The 21,383-nt window shown below is 40.2% G+C and overlaps 1 protein-coding gene across 1 annotated transcript in view; it reads right to left on the bottom strand.

The window, feature by feature from the left end:
- Positions 1-799: 799 nt before the first annotated feature.
- LOC134797954 (1-phosphatidylinositol 4,5-bisphosphate phosphodiesterase classes I and II) overlaps positions 800-21,383 on the bottom strand; it is an 85,008-nt gene continuing 64,424 nt past the window's right edge. The window contains exons 6-21 of the mRNA XM_063770296.1: positions 20,798-20,989; positions 18,500-18,682; positions 17,647-17,909; positions 12,940-13,103; positions 12,403-12,589; positions 11,410-11,567; positions 10,966-11,103; positions 10,427-10,660; positions 9,793-9,969; positions 9,250-9,396; positions 8,621-8,735; positions 8,006-8,213; positions 7,702-7,870; positions 6,525-6,662; positions 5,655-5,774; positions 800-5,428 (exon numbers count right to left, since the gene is read on the bottom strand). Coding sequence (XP_063626366.1) covers positions 5,384-5,428; positions 5,655-5,774; positions 6,525-6,662; positions 7,702-7,870; positions 8,006-8,213; positions 8,621-8,735; positions 9,250-9,396; positions 9,793-9,969; positions 10,427-10,660; positions 10,966-11,103; positions 11,410-11,567; positions 12,403-12,589; positions 12,940-13,103; positions 17,647-17,909; positions 18,500-18,682; positions 20,798-20,989 — 2,638 coding nt within the window. The 3' untranslated portion in view covers positions 800-5,383. The remainder of the gene's footprint in view (positions 5,429-5,654; positions 5,775-6,524; positions 6,663-7,701; positions 7,871-8,005; positions 8,214-8,620; positions 8,736-9,249; positions 9,397-9,792; positions 9,970-10,426; positions 10,661-10,965; positions 11,104-11,409; positions 11,568-12,402; positions 12,590-12,939; positions 13,104-17,646; positions 17,910-18,499; positions 18,683-20,797; positions 20,990-21,383) is intronic.

Genomic DNA, 21,383 nt, shown 5'->3' on the forward strand with positions numbered 1-21,383 from the left:
AGAACTGATAGCAACTCTATACTGACCAAATATATGTATAACACAAGTCTTCTATTGTAATCAGAAGTAACGCTAGCCTTTCCTCAATATCAGTAAAAGGGATGGCAGCGATTGAAACGCTCACACTGTATATGTCTAATGTGTATGTGGTTGCATGTCCCCAGACGGCTCGCACGGGATGGGAGTCGACTACAGCCCTACGGCACCCCACTGCAGCTCCGAATATAATCTACTCGTACTCGCACTATTCACAACCCGTCGCTCTCGACGCTTAATGTTACAGATCATAAGAAATGTGCCGATCACTTCATCACCCCGCTTAGTTATGTTATTTTAATAGACTTTAAAAAAAAACGAATGCACCTGGAATGAATTTTTAAATCTATAGCTGCGCATATGACATAAGGTCGACATGCTATTTAAATAATACAACCAGCGGAGTAAGTTCTTAGTTCCTAGTATATTACTATTAAATAACGGCATAAATGTTTCAGGCCGAGCAACAAAATTACATTTAATTAATGGAACTCATACAAATAATCTCAGAAGTATGATCCAATACACAATACAATAGAACAGAAGTGTAGCCGCTTATACAATACGCATATAGGTATATAAATAAACAGCAAAACGGCCAAACATTTAGAACAGTTAACTGCCTTGGATTAGTAAATATTATATTTCATAGTTGTAAAGTAAATATTGGAGTAAAAAGCGTATAAAGCAGGAAGACTCGAAAGAGCGAACAGTAACGGTAAATGGCATGTAAAGGACATTTTAAAAATATAACATCTCAACGTACCCAGTAATAGTATTATTAAGAGTATAAAAAATAACAAATACTTGTATATATAAGGTATACGTATACATTTACAATGAGTGTAAGTCAGTCAGACGATACCGTTCTAGAAGTTAGAATTCAGTTATAAAGGAGATGATGCTATACAAAAGACAGGTCACGAAGCCTTTGCGTTTTTACCGATCTGGGGGATAAACCAAAATGACAATCGTTTGCAAAAAACGAACCGAAACGCTATCATTTCCATAAGTAATTTATTTACGTTAATATTAGCGTTTCATTTCGTTTTCCGAAAACCATTGAAATCTTGGCTAGGCCCTGGTTTGTTTATGAGATTTTTCCAAGTCTGTAAATTCGTCAGCGACAAACATAGCCATAAATATCAATTCGTACCTGACATTTTGTACAGAAACATAACACAAGTAGAAGCTAATATTACGATCACTAAAACGCTAAACCACACAGGTACATATACGTTATAATATAATGTAATCTATCATTCCAGAAGTTCGAATCCTCCACGTCTCCTATCGTGTCTGATCGAAGCTGCAGTCGGATTGTTTGCAACAAGCTAACTCTTATTATCTAGTTGGCAATATTACACCAGTTACATTAACTACATATCTTATGAACTCTATATAATTCAATCGTGGGACAGAGCGAGACCACAGTGTAAATAAAAAAAACGGATGTGCTTAATAATAATAATCCCTGACTACTTACTGATTGGTAGAGAATGCTTTATAAGTTTATAGCATTAAGTCCGCCTTTTTACGTTTGTGTTTTCTTTTGTGCAATAAAGATAAAATATACAAATAAATAAATAATAAACTTCATCCATTAAAAAGCTCTACTATGTGCAGTTTCTACTATGGGCGTAACGCGATACTTTTGTAACTATCTACACTCTAAATATACATGATCAATAAAAAACCCGAATTAAACGCGACTAATTTTAAACTTCAAAGGCAAGTGTTTCATTTTCGATCTTTGTCAGACATATGCTACTGGCACCCTTCCGTGTATGGACGCAGGGTTTCGACATAAACTGACCATACTTTGCATTTACCTAACAGTGATACAATTGCACACAAGTATATACACACTACCTATCATTATAACAATTTCAAATATAGCACACGAAGGCGATCGAGTAAAAGGTTCCCTGTTTCCTTTCTATTTCCGCTTACGTAAAATACTGTCCATTATTTGTAACAAATAAATATGCTACAAGATATACCTTTTTGACTGGTTTCATAAAGTAGATTTTTTAATCAGATCATTTATATTTTTAAACTAGTCCAACTTGTTATATGATCACCATAACTTTAGCATCGAGCATCTGCCTCTCGTCATCGTTATCGCGAAGTCACGATTACTTAGACAGCGTATTGGAAAAAGGATTGTTATATTTAACACAGCAATCAGTTTGCAAGAAGTAGTGTTTAGTGGTAGACACGACTAAAATGTGTAATTATACCTTGTACACACGTATGGTTTGTATTATATTCACTCGACTATAATTTACTAATTAAATAACTCGTTTCAATATTATTCCACGTACCTATCCTACCCAATCGAAACACCAAGGCGTTGTTACCACCACCCTATAAGTTGTGTATCGAAAGTGATTAATGAAATCTCATTATAGGATAAAACTACGAAACGGTGTAAATTTCATTGTATCTAAAAATATATCAAGTGTAAATAAAAACAAGAATAGGTATGTATGTAGTATGAGCAGGTCTATTAACATCCGTTACTTCTATAATATCCGTGTATATTTGGCAGCTATTACGATACTCTAGACGCACAGAACGGAAAACGCATAAGTCGGAAACAATTATCGAGTCTTAATTTTAATATTGCACTTGATTGTTAATTTGTTACTCGGTGAGTCCATATTGTATAGAGTTGTTGTAAAAGCCAAAAATAATAAACTAATAGGCACTTTAAAAGGTACAGAATATCAGCTATCAATTTCTCCAAATAATTATTTATAGTAACGTACAGTTTGACAATATGAACGCACCGTACCTTAACATCTATCAAACGTGAACATTATTGCGATTCGTTTAAGATAAGTAGAGACGGATACATTTGTATTTTTTTATTATTATAAATATTTTATTGCTGAAACTCGGGTAACGAAATGGAGGTATTCGTTACGAGACTTCACCGCGAAAAGGCTTCTTCTACGTCTATCTAAATCCTAATCATTTCCCTGTCAGCTGTCAAAAGTGACTAAATTCCATGGCTCTAAATGGGTTTAATGTGACCTAATAAGACGTTTTGTCGAACAAAACGCAAAATGACTAAAATACATAGAAAAATATACACCAAATGCAATAAATAACCGACGATGCGTTTGTAACAAAATTACGGCTGAAACTTGACATATATTGTTATAACTATTGCGTCAATAACGCTTAAAAGAAGTACTCGAGTTATCTTCTGGTTCAAATATTCACTGCAAGGACATTGAGATATTTGACAAGTCAGCGTAACTCCGTAATCTTGTATTCCATAATCGCCGTAATCTCCAATAAATCTATATTTATTTTGTGACAACTTAGACTACTTCCGAACATTACAATAATGTAAAGTGACTATGTAATAACTTGATTTAAGTACATCGCGACTATATTTAGTAAAAGCACCATAGAAGTTAAACGTAACGAGTACGCGAAATTCACGCTAAAACAATCGAGACAAAGCCGGGAAGACTACAAAACAAAATAAGATTCTTATCATGGCAGTGATATAAATAACACCGTATCTAGCAAGGCTTAGGAAATCCATGACATTTACGTTGAATTGAAATTGAGCCAATTAAAAGTTATCTTTTATGAAATCCTCAGTGCGTGTGTTCAAAAATCTTGCCTCGCGATTTAATTTTCGTACTTCCACTGGAAACATTGCGTACCAATATTGAATGGGGGTAAACTAAATATCTAAGCGATATTGCACCTCAAGCGATGCTCAAGATTTCTAGAGGACCGAAAGGTGTCCTAGCAAATAAATCAGCAGCTGCTTAATCCAGACCTCCAGGAGTGATGACTGACATTACTGTGACTTTTTTATATTAATGAATACCTTTAAATCCGCCCAGGACAAGGCCACTACGATCTTAACAATTAATGACTGTTACTTAAAATAGTTAAAATTATTACTAGCCGAACATTATCTTTCAAGTTACGATGTTGGGAAGAAAACTTGGGGTCCTAATTTTTTGTAAGTCTATAAGATCACCTATTTGTACACGACAAAAAAAAACTAAATAATTAGGTAAATTGATTAAGAGAGCTATATTAAAAATAGTTCTTTACGATGAGGAAAAATATTTTGTATATGAATTTCAAATAATATCAGTGGAAGCAATACTATCGTTTTATATTAAAGTCGAACGGTAGTCGTAAAATATACGTATCGGCTATCATATTAATTTCTAAGCAAAATGGAATGTTAATCTACAACCTACATTACTGACTGAGCGGTTAGTACGACTACAGTTTCCAAGCCATTATATTATATCGATCGAGCCGACCACTACTGCTCGCACGCTCGGACGCTCATGTGTGCGCAACACTCCACACCGGCACATGCGCGGCATTACTTCATGTATGTAAATCAATTACCTACACAATAAATAATAATTATACTTAGGTTATTACAGTTTTAATACCTGGATACGGAAGATAATCTTTTTGTTTTAATCTAATTACTTCAAAAATGGCGTTCAATAAAGTCTATAATTGTTTAATGTATCTGCAATAAGAAATAATAATTTACTTACCGCATTAAACACAATCACTAACCAGAAATCATTGGAATAACCATCATAAGAATAATTTTCATAATTAACATTACTTTTGGAACAACTCTACAAATTACTAATCAAAGGAAAAGCCATCGTAGAAACCTTATACCAAAAACGACAGTGAAAAAATTTCAAAGTATGTTGTGCTTCCGATATGTATAGATATTACATTTGAACGCATATTATCAAACACCTGGCACGGAATCGTGCGTCGGACCTGAACTAGTCGAACGGCCCGGGCCACTAGTTCGCCGACCGTCGAGGCAGTCGGCCGAACGTACCTCTACACTACATTTATATCATATAAATGCAATAACATAACAGACACCCCTCACTAGACACACTTCGGATACGAAGACACACCTCACTATCACGACATACTCGCATATTCTTAGCACGAAACGGAGCGAAATTTGTTAAACGATTACTCGATTAGCCGACCGACCTGGTACGTATTCGGGGCCGACACCGGGGCGCCGCGGCCATGCGAGCGCCCGCGGCTGCGGCGGGAGAGCCGAGAGAGAACGGTACGCAATAAAACTACGAGATTACGAAATGAAAGCAATATCGCCGTCGCCGAGACTCGATCGGAGACGCGATCCACTCGTACGTTCCTCTCCTTAGGCGATAATATCACAGATTCCTAACAAAAGTAAAGAGCCTCGGGGGCGGAGACGCCGGCTCGGGGCTCGGCGCGGCCGCTCGGGGCGGGGACGCCGGCGCGGGGCGGGCGAGGAGGGAGGGCCGGGCGCGCGCGCCGCGCTCTAGCCCTCCGGCGGCCCGCACAGCCGCTCCAGCTCCAGCAGCTCCTGCCACACCACAACCACGTTCAATATCAGGCACTGACCGTAGCCCGCGCGCTGACGCCGGCCGCCACACACTGGCTAAATAAAAAATATGTATGGCAGGCGGCGTAGCGCCGCGCGTCGCGGCCCTCGGGCTACAACATGGAATGACGGCGCACCGTTACATTGCGTAAGGTTTAGGCTTGATCGGTGAACTAGAGAAGAAGACACAGCCAATAGGGGTAAGTACCTGGTCGCGATGGCGCTGCAGCTCGTTGCGCAGGCGCTCGTGCGCGCGCGCCAGGGCCTCGCGGCGCGCGGCGTACGCCTGCTCCAGCTGCGAGCACTCCGCCACGCCGCGCTCTACCGACTGCAACCAACATTATATTAAGGCTGGGGTCTCCCTTTCACGCAACTATAAAAATGCACCCGTATATCAACGGTTTCCGATTGACATCGGCCTCAGCGCCTGGTCGCCGTGCGCGGCCTACGAACGTCGTACGCAACACCGTTATTTACGTTTAAGAGTCACACAAACCCGCAGCCAAAACGCCACTTCCATACAATCGAAATTACGGTCTCATTTTAAGAGGACAGGCTTAAATTACACGGAACTTAACATGTACATTTACTTAACATATAACTATGTCTCTCTCCAACAAACTGTCCTGCAGTTTGGCAGAAGAAAACAATGTACAAATAGGGTTTATTACGCCTGAATATTTTTTTTATGTCTGGTACTAGTTTCCGCTGCTAAAAGATGGCATTGTATTTATGAGGACATTCTCTTGTGGCCGTTTTGGGATCAACTGTAAACCTCACGCCCGCATAATAAGCTAGGTAGTATATAGACCTCGCCATTTAGAAAGTGCCCAGCAGCCACGCACACAACAATATGTCGTTTTTGAAATCCCATCTCCATGTTTATTAATGATTGTACCGTTTTCTGTGATTCTGCTGACGCTCTCCAAATGACGAGATCTATACTAACCAGTCGCATCGACTGTTTTTTATTAAGCTAGGAGCACAGTAGATATAGTAGTTTAAATAGGATTCGTGCATCTAGCCTGCAAGCTTATGTTATGAGTAATAACAAGAATAATTATGATAAATAACATACCTGCGAGTGAATCTCCCGCTTTATCCGAAGGATCTCGTCCTTGTCCCGGTTCGTTTTCTTGGCGAGCGCCTTGACTTCCTTGTTGCGGTCGTTGGCGAGACGGCTGAGGACCTCCTTCTTTTCCGCGTCCAGCATATCCTATCAAAATGGTATTAAACCATATTTAATTCTGTATTTTTTAGAAATATAACACAAGTATTTATGTAGTTTGTGATTGGCAGATAGAAGATGGGTAACTACCTTCTAGCATAATCGTGACCCTACCTACAAAGCATAAGGTCCCGGGTTCGAATCCTGGTAAAGTCATTTATTTATTTGTTTATCAGTTATCACGAACATGTGTTCCTTAGTTATGGATATAATCTGTTATCTATGTATCTAAGTACGTATTTATCTAGCTCACAGTGAGCGCCCGCATCTGCCGCTACTGGTCCAGCATGACGTGCTTGTCGAGCGCCGCGTAGATGGCGTGGTGGTAGCGCAGCCGCAGTTCCCGCTCGGCGGCGACGGTCGCCGTGTGACAAGTACTCACAGTGAGCGCCCGCATCTGCCGCTGCTGGTCCAGCATGACGTGCTTGTCGAGCGCCGCGTAGATGGCGTGGTGGTAGCGCAGCCGGAGTTCCCGCTCGGCGGCGACGGTCGCCGTGTGACATGTACTCACAGTGAGCGCCCGCATCTGTCGCTGCTGGTCCAGCATGACGTGCTTGTCGAGCGCCGCGTAGATGGCGTGGTGGTAGCGCAGCCGCAGTTCCCGCTCGGCGGCGACGGTCGCCGTGTGACATGTACTCACAGTGAGCGCCCGCATCTGTCGCTGCTGGTCCAGCATGACGTGCTTGTCGAGCGCCGCGTAGATGGCGCGGTGGTAGCGCAGCCGGAGTTCCCGCTCGGCGGCGACGGTCGCCGTGTGACATGTACTCACAGTGAGCGCCCGCATCTGCCGCTGCTGGTCCAGCATGACGTGCTTGTCGAGCGCCGCGTAGATGGCGTGGTGGTAGCGCAGCCGGAGTTCCCGCTCGGCGGCGACTGTCGCCGTGTGACATGTACTCACAGTGAGCGCCCGCATCTGTCGCTGCTGGTCCAGCATGACGTGCTTGTCGAGCGCCGCGTAGATGGCGTGGTGGTAGCGCAGCCGGAGTTCCCGCTCGGCGGCGACGGTCGCCGTGTGACATGTACTCACAGTGAGCGCCCGCATCTGTCGCTGCTGGTCCAGCATGACGTGCTTGTCGAGCGCCGCGTAGATGGCGTGGTGGTAGCGCAGCCGGAGTTCCCGCTCGGCGGCGACGGCTTCAGCACTGCCCGGTGCGCCTGCGCCTGCACCTTCGTCGCTCGAGCTCGCCTCGCCGATGCTGCCGACAAATATGATACATCAACACTATATCCATTTTCCGTTTGGATTCCATTATGAGGTGTTATATCAAATGCTTTTTCTTTGCGTTAAATACGTTGGCAAAGCATAGAGTATAAAAAGTATGTAAACTAACATGTTCTTGGATGAAAGCTTCTTGACTAGCTTGGTGCTGACGTACGCCGACAGCGGACGCTTCTCCTTGTCGAACTTGCGCCGCAGCGCGTCGAGCTTGCGCGCCAGCTCGGAGCGCTTCTCCTTCACGACCTTCAGCGACAGCAGGGCGTCCAGCGTTTCCGATACGGGCTCCTCCGCGCCGCCATTCGATTTGCATTCTGGTGTTTCTAAAAATGATAATTGATGTCATCAAATCTAATTATATCAACACTATAGTAGGTACGAAATGTAAGTGCCTTTTTATTTATTTGTTGAATGAAAAGTAAAAATATACATGAAGAACACAGTAATACAGCAATAATACAAAACTTCAAATTGTAATCAGTAATTTATTTTACAAGTAAACCTCAGAACCTCTTTACAGCTTCGTCGCGCTTATATTCTACATTATAAGAACATTTTGTGTATTGAATAGGTCACATAACTATTGTGATCTAGAAAAGGCAGTCGGTGGTGATTATTTCGTCACATGTTCTCTTCTTTGAAATATTTTGTAATTTTGAAAAATGATTCGTGAATCATACTATAAGCTGACACTGAAGAATTAGAATGAATGTATTAGCTGGTGACGTACCCTTGGGCTCTTCGGGCTCCGACAACGGCGGCGGCGGCGGCGGCGGCACGCTGTCGGCGGCCGGCTCGGCGGTCGGCTTGTGCGGGCTGCCGTCCACTGTCAGCTGCGGCTTCACCTGGTGCACCCGTTATATTGTTACATTATAACCTGCGTATGTTTAGCGTATTAATCCTAATAACTATCGTGACACGGAAGAATTACAGAAGTTACAGAAAATGTATACATTGTATATAAACAAAAAATAGATCATGGATTTTTGAAATAGATCATTGATGTGTTGTTCGTTTTGAATTCTAATCAATTGAAATTAGAGTTCAATTTGTATGTAGATACTTACAAACGTTAATATGTACGTATCCGATCATACCGCGGCAACATGCCGTCAGCGCTGTAGCAGTAGCATGAACTATAATAAAGCTAATGTGCAACGGTAGGTAGGTATGAAGCAACGTAATCATATATATAAGGGTCAATTCATAACTGTCAATTCTTGCGTTACTCCGACTATAAGTACTGATTCACACGACATTCTCTCCGGTGGATGATGCCGCCGCATTATTAGCGTCAACACGCCGGCACTGGCATCAGCGGCATGCACACAGCGACGTAACAGAGACAAGTATAGTTACAGGAGGGTAGGTGCTGGGCCGGCGCGGCTCGTCGGTGCCGTCGGTGAGCACGGCCAGTTGGTGCTCGCGCTTGTCCAGCTCGCTCTGGTACTTGATGGGGTTGGCCAGCGCCTCCGCCAGCTCCGACAGCTTGTCCGGCACGTAGTCCTACAAGCATTGGATCAACGTGTTACAAGTTTCAAAAATTACGTAAATAAAAATACATAAATATTGTAATAAATCGCCCCGTCCTGAATTATCAACAAAAGCCCGGGATGAAAATTCAAAATTGACCGTCAAATGTCAATGTTATTCACTGACAAGAACATATTTGAAGTGTCGCATGTGGCCGCTAAATCGTCTCTCGCTCAAGCCTTTTAAAAGAAGTATCTAACGGATAAAATATGCAGATAATATTTGTAATATATACCAATATCGATCAAAAGGCGAATCTAGTCCAAAGACTCATTACACTAATACACCCCAACGTTTTGAAAAACGTGTGAAAAACAGTATAATGTAGTAGGCAGAGTCGTTCTACAAGTATGTATTTAGGATAGTCACCTTGACCACCACCAGCAGGAACAGGCTAGCGGGCAGCGGCAGGCCGAGCTCGGTGCGCAGGTTGACGTGCCGGTAGCCGGGACACAGCCCCACCACGGGCAGCACGCGGTGGCCGAGCAGTCGCCCGCTCTCCTCGTGCGCCGCGATCCGAATCATCGCCAGCTCCGGCAACACCACCTGCCAATACATCGGTTATATCATTTACAATTTTACATGTTTCAAACCGTCTGGATTTGTTAACATAGTCAACAAAAACATGTTGCAGTTCTACGGCCCGTGAAATCGGATCGGTCCAGAGCGATTCTTGCCCATCTGTCATAGCGTGATACATAGGAAGTGCAGGTGTGAAACGTGGTAAAGGGGCAAATAAATGTGCTAAAGTACTCTACAGGCTGGGGGAGGATAGCCCGTGAAACCCCTGAAGGCCCGTACTCGTACAGTCACCTGCAATAACATGTTACACAACGAAGGCCGCAAAAATATCTGACACGATCTTATTTGTAGAGCCATAAGGGCGTGTCACATATTTTTGCGGCCTTCGAAGAGTAACATATTATTGCAGGTGACTGTACACAGGCCCGTTAATCAATGCACCACAGGCTATATTTACAGTGACAAGAGTCAACTAGCCTACCTTTTTGAAGACAAACGGCTCCTCTCCATAGACAGGGTTGATACCGTTGTTGGGCGCGACCCTGGTGCGGAACTTCTTGCGCACCGTGTCGGCGGGCAGGCCGAACATGTCCACCTCCACGTAGGTGCCGCAGCGCTTGTCCGTGAGCAGCTGCCCCGACAGCACGGTCACGGCCAGCGAGCCCGCGATGATGCCGTCCACGGTGCTCTCCGCGAACGGGTCCAGGCGACGGTCCTACAACATACGATGGTCATGTGCTTGTCAAGGATGCTTACCACGAGGAATTTCTATCTATCGCTAGCCATATTTATTGGCTCATTGCCTTGTTTACAGAACGAGCACTAGTTATAGCGAATAATATATCACCTTCCTGTTGTATTTAAGATATTTTAAACCATTATAACATTAAGGTGGAATGATGGATTGTGTCTAGATATAGTGTACAATCTTTATTTTGTTTGTATGACAGGTTTGCTCAGAAAATAAGCCTCATATTTAAAGCTATACAGGGTTAGTAATAGCATAAATGAAATTGTTACCTTTCGACGCATAAACTCCGGTTTGAGCAAGTAGCCACAGCGGCGGTTGTACTCGAAGGTGCCCAGGTTGAGCTGCATCGCCAAGTCCAGCGTCTGGTAGTTCAACGCCACCAGCTGGCAGCCCGCATTCCAGAACACCTGCGAAGTAACAAATATGTATGAAATCGTGACCCATCGACATCACGAAGATCTGCAATAGAACCAAGGCCATCGATATACATACATTCAGAGAGAGATGAATTTGCGCGCTGCGTACAAAAATCTAAACAGACTTAATAGGCAGAAAGCAGATGGATCCATCTTGTATCAGTGTTATAAAATGATACTAATGTCAAGTTACAAGTAGCTTTAAAACGTATTTGTATTAATAAATGTCTTTAGGTTATATGATTTTAGGCAACTCGACGTGTAAATATCATAAGTAAATAAATGTGATGTCTTTACCTGTGGCATGAAATTGGAGGAATCGAAGCGCGTGCCAGCGGGGTAGACGCGCGACAGTTGGTTTTTGTTATAATTCACGAACTCGATCGGTCGCTCTTTCAGTAGAGCTGTTGCTTGCTTCTCATCGAATGACGACATCTCGTAGAAACGACCTTTTTCTGTAAACAAATAAGCGCTATAAATATCCGAACTTAAATCACTGTTTATGTTCTGGGTATTTATAAACGTGCGTTGTCATAAAGAAGTTAACCTTCTGCAAAGTACGCATACAAATCTCTCATTAAGCGCACACAACACAACATGAGCTGTTGAAAACAGAGCAATGGATTTCCTATGTGCCGCTTGCCGTATTCACTCTTGTATTCGTTGCCGGGTCCGGTTTATGTACAATTCACATCAAACTACTACCGAATCGTACATTACGGACGCTCATAATAGGGTATTTTCCTACTAGTCAAATCAGTTACTTTTTTAGAGCTGTCAAAACGATTTGCTAATATGGAATTTATATGAAACATTACATCGTGACGTCACGGTCAACTCACCTACTTTTTATATTTCTATCCGATTTATTAAATAGAACTTGTGTTTAAAAATAACTCCTATCTGTGTTTTTCTAATAATTATCTGGTGCTTTATTTCATGCATGGTGTAAAATAATTCATTTTAAATACAGTATAATACCCTATTCTGCTGATTCCTGTGTATTTAGTGTGGGTTTCTATTGTTTCCCATAAAGTTTTAAGTCATAATACTCATAATGTATTGTATGTCCGAATTTTCGTATTTTTTTTGAAGCGCGTAACTTTTCAGGATTGCCATAACTCACACCTAATCTGGTTAGCCTAACCTAACCTATTTATAGCATAACGTTACGAAAATCCTAAAAAGTTAACGATTTCAGAATCAGGACTAATGACAAACACATCATGACTTAAAACTTTATGTCAAACAAAGGGGCCCCATTTAGTGTAACTAAAAAGGCGTATTAACTCTCTGCGCTCTCGAAGGAGCTGAAGTGCACGGGCTGCACGTAGTTGACGAGCGCGGAGATCTCTGCGCCGGCGTGCGTCTCGCGCGGCTCCTCGCCGCCGCCCTCCGCGCCGCCCGCCTCCTCCTCGCCCGACGAGCTCTCCGACTCCGACGATGAGGAAGATTCTTTCGAACTCTGCCGCACCAGCTGTAACCGGCGATCTAACATTAACACTCGTTCCGACATCACAACTATTTCAAGATTTTTTAAACCGTTTACAGTGAAGTACTTAGTTATTTTTTGGTAATCAACGCAGCAAAACAAATTCCTCTTGAATGTGAAGTGAGCACTCCGACTTTAAATTTTAACCATGGCGCGACCCGGCGATCTCTTTCCATTAGTACCTACTTTCTTAGCAAAATAATGTTATACTAAAACGTGCGATAGATATTATTTTGTAGAAAAATCTTTTCGGTTACTAAAATAAGTTATAGATAGAAAGTACGAGAAAACTGAGAGTTGAGTTGTAGTATGTGTATTAAGTTGCAGGTACATACACTTCCATGAGACACGTCTCCATTGCCCTGCACAGGGGGCTCGGGCCTGGCCTCGCTCTCCTCGGACGCCAACGAGTCCTCTTTCTTGTGGTGGTGGTGGTGTTTCTTTTTGTTCTTAATTATAATCTTATGACGAAGCAGCAATGGTGGCGGTAGCTCTCCTCCTAAAATTGCATTTTACAATATAATTTAAATGATGCATTTTTATCGTCAAGTATTAAATAGAAATAACGACAGAAAATTGTAAAGTTACAGCGCACCGCTTAGCATTACCACTATAGTGCTACCCTATAGGAATAATATAATGTTATACAGAGTATCACTTTTAAAAGTAAGCTATAAATCCCGTGCTTTAGCATTATACTTATAACAAGTATGAAAAAATACTTCTGTTGTTTTATGCAACCCCAAAGTCGACTTTGCCGTCTAAGAAATAGGTCGCGAAGCGCGTAGTTTATGGTCAGTCAAAATTTAAAAAGTTAAAAACATTGCAGTCTCGATTTTGGAACTGCAATGTTGCATACAAATTCCATTATTTGTCGAGTTCCAAACTTTTTAAAAGTTGAAATGGCCACATCAAATGAAGGCACAGGCCCATTAAACAGCCAAACAGATGATTAGTACCGCGACTATTTAGCTGTCTCAAATAGGTTGTAGTATTTTCGGCAGAAAAATACACTTCTATTTTTTTATTAAAAAAATAAAAAGGCGGCAAGGCAAACTTTTACAATTGTTTCTACTTCTATCTGTGAAAATATATACGTAAGAACGTTTCTTCTGTAAAATATTTCTATTATATTTATATTTCTTGCACCATTTTTGAGAAAAGCACTATACAGGATGATTCAGGAGACGTGAGCAGGACTAACACTGCGCATTACGTAAATTATAAGCAACTGTTTCGTATCAGTATTAGTGAGGTTAACGTTAATTTTCTAGTCGTGTTGAAAAAAAAAAGTTATTAATTTATTTACAACATGCATGGTCACCCTAAAATAAGAATACTAAACTACCGATATTCTGTGTCAAATTAAATGTCATCAGTGTCATCACGGTCTGGTAACTTTTGAAAACTCTTATCTTACTCAAGTTTGACAGTTTATTTTCTTCGTAATCAAAATGCTGCCTACGGTTAAAGAGGTTTTATGTTTATTAATTAGGTCTTGTAGGGTGACCATGATTGTAGAGAATTAAATGTGCCCTCACCAAAAAGTAAAAAAATAGTAAAAAGTGTGGTTTATTCACCTGAATACGACGGTGATCGATCAATTATCAGTTACTGAGTGTGCAGGATTAGTCCTGCTCAGGTCTCGTGAATCACCCTGTATATGACTCAGCTGGAAGGCTACTTGCTGGCTTCGGATTCAATTAAACGGACTCCCAAGGTCGTCCGTTTAAAACGAATCCTCAGCCTGCAAGTAGCTACTTCCAAGCCTCGACAATAATGTACTATTAGCGTTCGTAGCGGAGCAGGAACTAGTATTTGCATTTACTGACCGACTTATTTAAAAATCCAACCTGTATAGCACTGTATTGTCATTCCTTCATCGTTCTATATAATACTTACTATAAAACTTCACCACTAGGAAGATAAATTTAATGTTTTTATAAACTAGCACAAGACAACTATTAAAATGCTCACGGTTTTGTATCATTTCATAAAATTTAATCTCGCGGTATTAACTACAAGAATTCATTCCAAAAACGTCGCTTTAAAATAATATCCGTAGTTGTCCTCGACTCAGACCTGGGCTTAATGAAGTCCGTATTTATATAGCAAACATTCTGAATTTCATGGAAGATTAAAACGACAATGGATGACGGACATTTTGAATTTTCCAGTTGTAAAATGAAGTTCGGATTAAAATAACAAATCGAAAATTGTTACATAGTGAAAATTAACCTATAAATAATAACCGCCATCTAACATAAGATACATTCCCACGTATTTAGAGGCTCGTTAATGGTTTAACAAGGTTCTAAATGATCTAATACAAACAAGACACAGCGCCGTCATAAATCTTAATCCGAAAACCCACATTAAAACGAATCTCTAATCTAATGCCGCTATAAAATCGAATGTAAATTTATATGATTAGAGTTGTACCTCGCAATACTGCTGGGTCAGTGAAGGGAAATCAGAATTTTATTAGCATTTTTAAGAATTCATTGGTTTTAATCACTGGCATGGTGTGAGTTTACTTACTTCTTTATTAACTAGAGCTGATGCTCTTTAGAACACAAACACGTTTTATTATCTAAATCGTAGCTTGTAGCATAGTTTTTCCGGTATGTAGCGAAAATGCATAGTAGTAGTAGAGGCTTACGCCTATTGTGCGATCAGAGCTGAATGGATTAAATACACCGCCTATAAGTAAACTTTCAAACAAATAGATCAAGATCGGCGTATCCCTTCGGGCGTGGGCGGTATCGCTCGCCCACACTGTTAACTGACAGCTCCTAAACCTTATTAAAAAGACATAAAGTCCACCGATGGACAGTTAAGAGTGTTTGTTGCTGTTTACGACGATATTACCACCTACAGACAAAAAGAAACTTCAAAAATATACACCCTTGTATATACCCCAAAATATACCGTCCTACGCACGGGAGTCGAATTACAAAGAGTAGTATTATACATATAGTTAAAACTTTTAAATTTCCCCATGCTGACCATTCATAAAATATGACTGAGTATACCGCGAACGGTAAGGTACAAGGTAAAACCAAAAGAGGCACCGCGTAAACAGGTAAATAAACAACGCCCCTCAAGAGCTTCAGAAAAATAAAATAAAAACGTAAAATCCCATTAGTGAGATTGATCCGCAGCGCGAATAAACTACCGTCATAGAGAAAAAAATACATAGATTGCTCACTCCATACATCAGTTTTGGTACCAAAAAGACTATTATTTTCATAGTCGACATCTAGCATCAAGTAGCGGAATTATCAGTACTTTAAGTAGCAGTAGTAGTACTGTCAAGTGACAATAGATGTAGCACCGACCGGAAAGTCTTATGTTGTTGAGCATTACTTAAAGTACTGCATTACTTACTGCTACTTAAAGTACTGATAATTCCGCTACTCGATGTTAGATGTAGACTATGAAAATAATAGTATTTTGGTAATCAAAACTGATGTATGGAGTGAGCACTCTTGTCTTACTATATTTCTCTATGCTACCGTAGAAACGAACTATTTCAATAGCGGTGCAATCGGTGCGGAAACTTTCCTCAATGCGAAATGCTTCCACCTCAAACTATACACAGTCGGCATACTTTTTCATTACCTTCATGACTGTATCGCGTATCATAAAAAAGTCGAAACGATTTTTTTTATTACTGGAAGACATCTCATCTGAAAATACTTGCAATAATGTTGAATACTTTATAAACTATTTATGTGTCATTTAGTTTGAAGATAAATATTTTACAATAGAGAATATGTATATTTTATAATCAATCGCATTTATGTTTGTAGACTCAGCTTCAAATGTAGCTAACATCAAGAAAAATGTCGAAATGATAAAGATAAATAATACGGTATCAACAAAGTAGTAAATAACGACAAAATGCAGGAATGAGCTATTTTTGCGATTGACTGCGCAGTCGTCCCGATAAATTTGTGTCTAACTGTCACGAGGCGTTATGTGACAAGGATCAGGCGTGAAATATTTTACTGCGTACTTCTTACTACAAACGTAGTAGGCTTTCAAGATAAGACTGCTGCTCGTAAAAATATCTCCATTAATTCCAATCAATTCGATGTACATTAATGTAGAAAATCGTGCGTTCAGAATTTTAGGTTTAATTCAATGCAATTTTTAAATAAAGAAAATCGTTGGTTGTACTACATTAACCAAACCCACCAATGCCGACTTTTGAAGCCTAGTAATTTAAATTATTCATTATCTAATTTGTATATATGTAAGAAAGAACATAAAAAAAACGAACTTTATTTACCCTTTTCATTATATTTTTAAGTTAAATATATTAATATACTAGTGACCCGCCCCGGCTTCGCAGGGGTTAACAAATTATAAAACTAATCCTTTCTCAAAAATCACTCTATTGATAGGTGAAAACCGCATGAAAATCTGTTCAGTAATTTTTCAGTTTATCGCGAACAAATACACAAACAGACAGACGTGGCGGGGAAATTTGTTTTTTAAAGCGTAGTGAAAATTAGCACGAAGTCGGGATGAAGCTGTCCGATCTCAAAAGATGAGAAGGTGTTAAGGTGCTAGATTAGTGTTAAAGACTAAGTACTTATTTTTAAAGCCGTACATACCATGACCGTTGATGTTATATGCTTAAAAAAGAGTTTCTTAGGCAATGTTATATAATGAAATATTTTTTGTTAGAAAATTGTTGAAGCCCGCGTGACATGTAATCGGAATGGAGTGTAGAATAGACGGGTCCGAACGGTGTTTACACGGCGCGGCCAGCGCAAACATCAGGTGTCTGGGCTTCAATTAGTTTAATCGAACTCTCCGCCCGCGCGATTATATCACTGCCCATGTCACTCTATATTTACACCCTTTCTCATATATTTTCATTGGCGGTGTTATTCGACTTTTACGAGCGTCTAACTTTAGAAGTGCTGAACTATTAAAGCGGCTGTCAATCAGCGTGACGAAAGTAAACCAAGGCTGTCACCGAATAAATTAAAATATGTGACGTCAACTTTGCTCAAACATTGGCTTACCTGGTTCGAGCTGATGCGAGTCCAAAGGGCGGTCTAACAATTTGTCGCCGAATATATCCCGACAGTAGTTGGCTATCTTGGCCTGCTGGCGGGGGTTGCAGTGGTTCTCGAAGCTGAGTATGACGGGCAAGTCCGAGGTTTTGAAGGCGCTCTCCGCGATAGCTTCCAGCACCTCCTTGGCGCTGATCTCCGGCACGAAGGTGTAGCCGTGCACGATCACGGGCTCCTCCGTGCGGCCGTTCCAGAAGTCTAGTTCCACGCATCTGTATAAAACAAATAATAATAATTCGTAAATTAAATTACCTATTTTGGTATGTTATTACGTTTTCTCTTTAATGAATGGAAGTTTTCATTTTCGCAGGCTTGTTAATTTATGCGACCCGACACTAATTCAATATTAACACTGGACTATTGTCTTTAATTTTTAATTCGTTTTTACTGTAAAAGAATCTCAAATCGTTGTCATTTGTAGGTATTCTTGGAAATATTTTATTATATGTATTTAGGTACAGCAAGTTAATCTGAGCTATTAAGGTCGATTAAGAGCTATTGTCCGGAACACATTAGTTGTTATAACGTTATTAAAAATGCATTAATGTAATTTGGAGAGTTTTCTATCATAAAATATTTTCGATAAGCAAATCGTTAGTGCAACCACATATCACTACCTAGTACGTGGTGATGGCCATGTTTATTAAATGTCTACGAGTAATAATATGAGTGCCGCACTTGTATGTCACGTGGTAAAGATAACCTATTTGTTGTGATCAAAACGCAGACTGCGGTAAGCTGCGGCCATAGAAGTATCGTTTCATTTTACTGTCGTTTTGCACGACATCGACAATGGACGCACCTGCAGCCGGCGAGCAAGCTCTGACGGTAGATCTCGACGCTGGACTTGCCGGTGATCTGGTGGCCGGTGAGGTAAGTGTTGTGCGAACTGTTGATGAAGTAGTGCGCCATCGGCTGGTCCATGTCGTCGCTCAGCTCTAATTTGTTGGGCGCCACTATTGGGTTATCCTCCGACATTAAGAATCTGGAATGTGGTGTTTTTATTTATATCGAAATAAATTTAGCTTGATAGCCGTACTGAGTTTGGGTTTAATGTCTATTTAAAGAAAAGTGCAACCGTCAATAAAAGCTTACTTCAGAAAATAAATATTTCACAAAAACAATTATTACCTGCATCAAAAACCGGGCAAGTGCGAGTCGGACTCGCGCACGAAGGGTTCCATACCATAATGCAAAAAAACGGCAAAAAAAAAACGGTCACCCATCCAAGTACTGACCCCGCCCGACGTTGCTTAACTTCGGTCAAAAATCACGTTTGTTGTATGGGAGCCCCACTTAAATCTTTATTTTATTCTGTTTTTAGTATTTGTTGTTATAGCGGCAACAGAAATACATCATCTGTGAAAATTTCAACTGTCTAGCTATTACGGTTCGTGAGATACAGCCTGGTGACAGACGGACGGACGGACGGACAGCGGAGTCTTCGTAATAGCGTCCCGTTTTACCCTTTGGGTACGGAACCCTAAAAAGAAAAAAGCATTCCAGCTGCATGCATGTGTTTGCTATCTACGTATACCAAACAAACACCCACATTTGATACTTAAAACAGTTACTTACCCCTATTTGCGTTGCACCTGGGTTTTAAAATGCATTCATAAATTTTAATGAGTCAATTTTAAACTTTTTTCTTATATTTAAAAGCTACTATTGGGTGACCGATTTTAACCTATTGAACAATCAACAGTTATATATGTACGTAGATACTTTTGAGCGCGCTTTTGAGTTTCCCGCTGTAGTGACGCGAAAATGTATGCACACATTTGCAGAACTGAACATACACTGCCGAGGGCCAGCGGCGCCAGAGTGAAAAAATATTATGAATATTGAAACAATCGTAAGTTTGTAAAACGAATATAAACCTCAAAAATGTATACATCCGTCCAAATGTTAAAACGATTTCAAAATTCCAAAAGAAGGACGTTCTCATTTCGGTTGATCTTTGTTTTATTTACGAGTATGTTTGTTACCTCAGAACTACGTCATGTCTCGAACGATTAGGAAAAATATTTTTTTGATTGAAAGCATAGGTATACTTACAAATTGCTCTCATTTTTGTCTAAATCACAAGAATCGAGAGAACTCCTCGAATCTTATAGGCATAAAATAAATACAGTGATTTTTGTATTTTCATCAAAAATCAAGCAATCACATTCAAAACAGTGTCATTTTATGAAGTGGAACAGCTGACGAAGACCAGAACTGAACACGTATAATTTCACGTTTGGCAATATGTCTTCTTCGTTAAGTTTGTTCAGCAAGTTAGGTTTTTAAGCAATATTTTTGTCCATGTCGAGTTCTGATGACAGATTCCATGCGGCATTGAGGTAACTAAATACATGTACCCCTTATTCATAAACGCGCTCGAAACCTTAATTAGCTAATAATCGTTTGTCTTTATCTGTATTTTTGCCTTATGTGTTTGTAAGAAAGGGATAAAACATAATTTAACTAAATCAGCCCCGTAACGTTTTATGAATAAGAGGGATAATCTTTTGATCAAACTTATAGCGATATTTTTATTTTAATCTAAAATTTTAAAACCCAAGTCTTTGCATTTAAACAGTGTTACTTGGTGAAATGGAACTGCCCATGAAGACCAGAATGGAACACCTCCGGTAGGTATTTTACGTCTTGGGACTAATTGTACGTAATTGACTAATTGTTATGAGACTTATGAGATAATTTTAATGGCATTTAAAACTGATTTGATCTTTTTTTATAAAAGATTATAATCGTCATTTTCAACATAAGTACTAGTAATTAATAAACTTCATGTTTAAAAATTCTTAGATCATATTAACATAAACTAGAATACATACTGAATAAACATAACTGTCATGTTAATAGTCATACGCGCGAAACAAATAATGGCAAATTAAAAGATAAATGATCAAACTAAGAAATAGAGCTACTAATATAAATTATATATTTCATTCGATAACGCTTGTAAAGTAACAAAACAAAGTTTTATATGACTTCATCGATACTTTTTAATTCTTGATGTTTACGTCTTGGTGATTAAATTATTTCAAGAAGACACATTGGATAAAGTATTTATGAGTCATATAAATAAACATACCTTAAAAATCCGTCAAAGGTAAGCTGCGATCTCTGCTGGTGATACTTGTTGTGTTCGTACGCCTTGATCAGGTCCTTGGCTTTCTGGATGTCCGCGTACGGGTGAAGGATCTCGTTTAGACGCGGGTCCCGCTGCACCTCGTTGAGGAAATCCACCAGCTGCGCCGCTGACAGGTGCGGCTTGCCGTCCGTTCTACACGATTTTGGAGACAACATACAATATGTAAGTTTCTATTTAGTATGCATTCTTTGAGTTCGAACGAGAAAACCAGAGAGTTTCGTTAACCTTGGTACATAATATTCGATTAATAAATTATTAATAAACTACTAGTGGCTCTGTGAGCTGTAGACCTCGCGAACCCCCATGGGCTAGGCCATTTTTTTTTTTTTATCCAAAAAACTGTATGGTCAAAATAATATATTTAATCACGGAACCTGCTCACAAAATTTCACGAGAATCTCTTGAAATTTGCGATCTGTAGAGGAAAACATCCGGACATACGAAAACATTTTTGCCCGAGCTGAAGCGGAGACCTTCGCTAACGCTTTGTCAATAAATAGAGTTCACGTCTTGTTAGTAAAATTTT

Source organism: Cydia splendana, chromosome 1, assembly GCF_910591565.1.
Source record: "Cydia splendana chromosome 1, ilCydSple1.2, whole genome shotgun sequence".
In the NCBI taxonomy this organism is placed as follows: domain Eukaryota; kingdom Metazoa; phylum Arthropoda; class Insecta; order Lepidoptera; family Tortricidae; genus Cydia; species Cydia splendana.